This window comes from Sesamum indicum, linkage group LG6 (genome assembly GCF_026168435.1).
Source record: "Sesamum indicum cultivar Baizhima isolate 11 linkage group LG6, ASM2616843v1, whole genome shotgun sequence".
In the NCBI taxonomy this organism is placed as follows: Eukaryota; Viridiplantae; Streptophyta; class Magnoliopsida; order Lamiales; family Pedaliaceae; genus Sesamum; species Sesamum indicum.
The window spans coordinates 3,721,261-3,725,223 of record NC_142662.1 but is presented as its reverse complement, the minus strand read 5'-3'; the positions used below and the strand labels follow the sequence as shown (position 1 = coordinate 3,725,223).

General features: G+C 37.4%; 1 protein-coding gene across 2 annotated transcripts; it reads left to right on the top strand.

The window, feature by feature from the left end:
- The first annotated feature begins 251 nt into the window (after positions 1-251).
- LOC105165150 (inositol-tetrakisphosphate 1-kinase 1) lies at positions 252-2,785 on the top strand. Of its 2 annotated transcripts, XM_088881106.1 has the most exons (3): positions 252-1,932; positions 2,189-2,308; positions 2,453-2,785. In XM_088881106.1, the coding sequence occupies exon 1, from the start codon at positions 546-548 to the stop codon at positions 1,668-1,670; it is 1,125 nt and encodes a 374-aa protein (XP_088737232.1). In that variant the 5' UTR covers positions 252-545; the 3' UTR covers positions 1,671-1,932; positions 2,189-2,308; positions 2,453-2,785. The 2 variants fall into 2 exon arrangements, with proteins under 2 accessions (XP_088737232.1, XP_088737231.1); XM_088881105.1 differs by having other exon boundaries at positions 2,189-2,785.
- Positions 2,786-3,963: the final 1,178 nt, after the last annotated feature.

The following is a 3,963-nucleotide window of genomic DNA, read 5'->3' as shown; positions in this document are numbered from 1 at the left end:
AAGAAAAAATTATTAAAAAGACACACATGTGTATATAAATAAACATGAACCCAAAATGTAATTATGTAGTGAATAGAATAAAGTTGAAGACTTTATGATCAAGAATCTAATGTAATTAGTCAGCTCCCAAATTGGAAAATTCTTTTATTCGATAAGTGTGAAGTATTAAATGATGACTCATATCAATATTAGTAGATTCTATTCTGCATAGCGTACCTTTTGATTGTTATTATATATATCGAATGCATATAAGAATTTCCTCACTCTCAATCGGACCCTTCCACTCTACGCTCTTCCTCTTTCTCTCTCTCTCTCTCTCTCTCTCGCACCGCCTTGTCTTCTCTCTTTCCAAAGATTCGCGCACACACACAACATGCAGAACTATGCGTGCCTACGGAACGCATCGAATTTTATAAAGGTTTACAAAGATCGAAGCTCGTAAATTCGACTCATTTCGAAAGCGCCTGATTTTGAGTGGTTATGAGTGATTTTTCACTTTTGCCAATTGAAAGAACTAATATCATTTTCGGGAGGAAATATTTTTCATGGGGGAGCCTATGGGCCGAAGATTTGCAGTAGGCTACGCTTTGGCTTCGAAGAAACAGGCGAGCTTCATTCAAATTTCTCTGATAAATGTGGCCAAAGAGAAGAGCATCGATCTCATCAAGATCGATTTGGAAAAGCCCTTAATCGAACAGGGCCCCTTCGATTTGGTCCTCCACAAAATCTACGGTGCCGAGTGGAGGAAACAGTTGGCTGAATACTCTGCTGTGAACCCGAATGTTTTGATTATTGATTCCCCTGATGCAATCGAGAGGCTTCACAATCGCATTTCCATGCTGCAGGTGGTTACGGAGTTGAATGTTGTTCAATGTGATACGGTGTCGTTTGGGATCCCGAAGCAGATTGCGGTATACGACGCGAGGGCAGTGGGGGAGTTGAATTTGGAGAGGGAAGGTTTGAAGTTTCCGGTGATTGCGAAACCTTTGGTGGCGGATGGGAGCGCTAAATCTCATAAGATGTCATTGGTGTATAACAGGGACGGATTGAGCAAGCTGAAGCCGCCGATTGTGCTGCAAGAGTTTGTGAATCATGGAGGAGTGATTTTCAAGGTGTATGTTGTTGGGGAGTATGTGAAATGTGTGAAGAGGAAATCGTTGCCAGATGTGAATGAGGAGAATTTAGGGAGTTTAAAGTGTTCAATGTCATTCTCCCAAGTGTCGAATCTGAATAATATGGAGAGGTGTCAGGATACGTACTACAAGATGATGGACTTGGACGATGGCAAGACGGAGATTCCTCCCATGAACTTCTTGGTGGATATCGCCAGGGGGTTGAGGCGTGCAATGGGATTGCACTTGTTCAATTTTGATGTGATTAGGGACACCAGGATCGGAAATAGATACCTAGTCATCGATATTAACTATTTCCCCGGATACGCAAAGATGCCTTGCTATGAACATGTTTTAACGGACTTTTTCTGGGATGTTCTGAATGACGGGAACACTGACAAGAAAGATGTGAATTTGGATGGTCTGAAGCAGAGTAGTTGCGAGCAGGAAGTCAGGATGCTGGTTAGCAATGCTGGATGTGATGAGGATAACGGAGCTTCAAAACATCCCATGTCGCCTCTGAAGCGTGAAGAAAATGAAAACCCAATTCAAGTTTGAGAAAATTTATGTGGGAATTCATATTCGGTATTGCAGGAGGCATGTGGGGACTCACCATTGACACTTGGGGTAGTAGAATTAGCTCATTCTCTTGTTTGACAGATTTAAGCATGTCGCACAGCATCAGTTCTAGATAGGAGAATTGGTGAAGTAGTTAATAAGTAGGTTTCTTGCTTTGGATCTGCTGCGAAACCGGCATGAACTTGTGCTCTGTTTGGTCGTATACCCAGTTGCTGAGACAGTTACCTTTTGGTGGAGATAGGTAATTCTCAAATACTCTGAAAGTGTTCTGGGGATGTTTTCGGTGTGGTAATGGGAAAATGTATTTCCTTGCTAAGGACATTGTTCGGATATCTCTTGTATCAACTAAAGTCATATCTAATTTTATATATAGATTTACATATCTCGAACATAGATGCAATAGTAGACTGCGTGTGTTGCCTTTCAATCCTCGTATATGTATATAAAGTGCGGCCAGAGGAGAAATTCATTAACATAAAACATTTTTCTTCTGTTAGAGATGAACTTGGAAAGAATCAAGAAAAACATTCGGCAACATGGATAGCTAGTATTCACAAAAATGAGATAATTCAGTTAATTGGTGCTGCAATGGAAAGCTGGTGCCTTATCTGGAAAAAGTGAGTTAACTTTTATACTATAGTTACAGAATTACCATTCTTAATTATTGATGTTATGATCCTTGGAAAGAAAAGAATCAAGGTGTGTCTGACAAGTGCTTGTTTATGGAAATTTACTACATGGGTATCGTATAACTGTTCCAGATGTTATTACATGCTTGTGAAACTTTATACGGACATGCTTAACTTTGGGGATGTTCAGAGGTCAGTGAAGGTAACCTCTGCTAGATAGCTGGCTTGGGAAGAGCTCATTCATGATCCTGTTTCTGAAACAGTCGGAGATTTCTGGTAGACTTCTGCCTACTTTTGATTTGTTTGTTTCATTTACAAGCATTTTAATATCTTCTCTCAGAGAAGCAAACAGCGTCGATGCAGAATATGACTGCTTGGTAATGCTGATTCATGTTATCCTTTGTAATCCAGATCACCTACCAAGAGTATGGATTTACTGAATAAAAAGCATAGTTGTCCTCTTTATTTTAGTACTAATGACATATATTTACCGAATGAGTAGCTAGTCATCTAACACCCTAAAGACATATATACACCAAATTAGGAATGTTTATGTTTTACTTGCGGGCAAATGTGTTGTTTACATGGAACTTTGATCTGATATATCTTATATCAATTGTAGTCGAGTCCGTTATTGGCTAGCAGTTCCCCACGGTATGCATGTGTATATAAGAGAGAAACATTATGGATATTGAATTATACCTTTCTTGCTATTTTAGCATCTGTTTGATCTGCATGTTGATAAATAATACGGTATCAGTTGCGTTGAATATGGTGATTTGTTCTGTTTTGTCTCTGTGAACTGTATTAATGTAGAAGTAATGCTATTCTGGTCGACTACAGTGTAGTAATTCTCTGGCAAATAACAATAGATCATTTGCATTTATCCCATCTGTGTAATGGATCCATATGACAAAGGATCTAAACAGACAGCATGTTCCAGACTTTCTTGGGACAGTATTTTATTCATTTATTTTCTGGAAGAGAAAATAATTATTACGGTCAGAATGCAAAACTTGGTACCGCAATTTCTCTTCTTTATTCTCTAATTTAATTTATTTTATTAATTTCATATTTATACTTTATATTAGGGATACTTACACTCTCCTCCCTTGAGATTTGGTGTAATTATACGTATACCTCTTGTGGTTTAAACAATTACATCTAGCGCTCTTGAAAATTGTTTCCATTTGACTAATAAGTCCATCCGTCAAAATTCACTGAATTTGATGATTTAACAAAAAAATCAGACAAAAATTTATATTTATCCCTAATTGATTTATTACCAAATTATTACAGGTCAAATAAATTAATCAGACTATCTCATATTGCTTCATGCGTTAACGTGTATGGGGAGGTATATCATCATCACTATAAGGGTAGTTTAGTTCAAAAAAAAGTATTTGACTTGTAATAAGTCAGTAATAAGTCAATCGAGGGTAAATATCAATTTTTATTCATTCTTTTTTTTGTTAATATTAGCAAATCAGTGAATTTTGATTAACGAAAGAACTTATTTGTTAGATGAAAGCAAACCTCAAGGGTGCTAGATGTAGTTTTTCGAACTATATGAAGTTTACGTGTAATTACACTAAACTTTAAGGGATGGAGTGTAATTATCTCTTTATATTATAGAAGCAAGT

Bases quoted from the DNA above. Each gene is read 5' to 3' on its own strand.
- LOC105165150 (XM_088881106.1), top strand. From the start codon at position 546: ATGGGGGAGCCTATGGGCCGAAGATTTGCAGTAGGCTACGCTTTGGCT.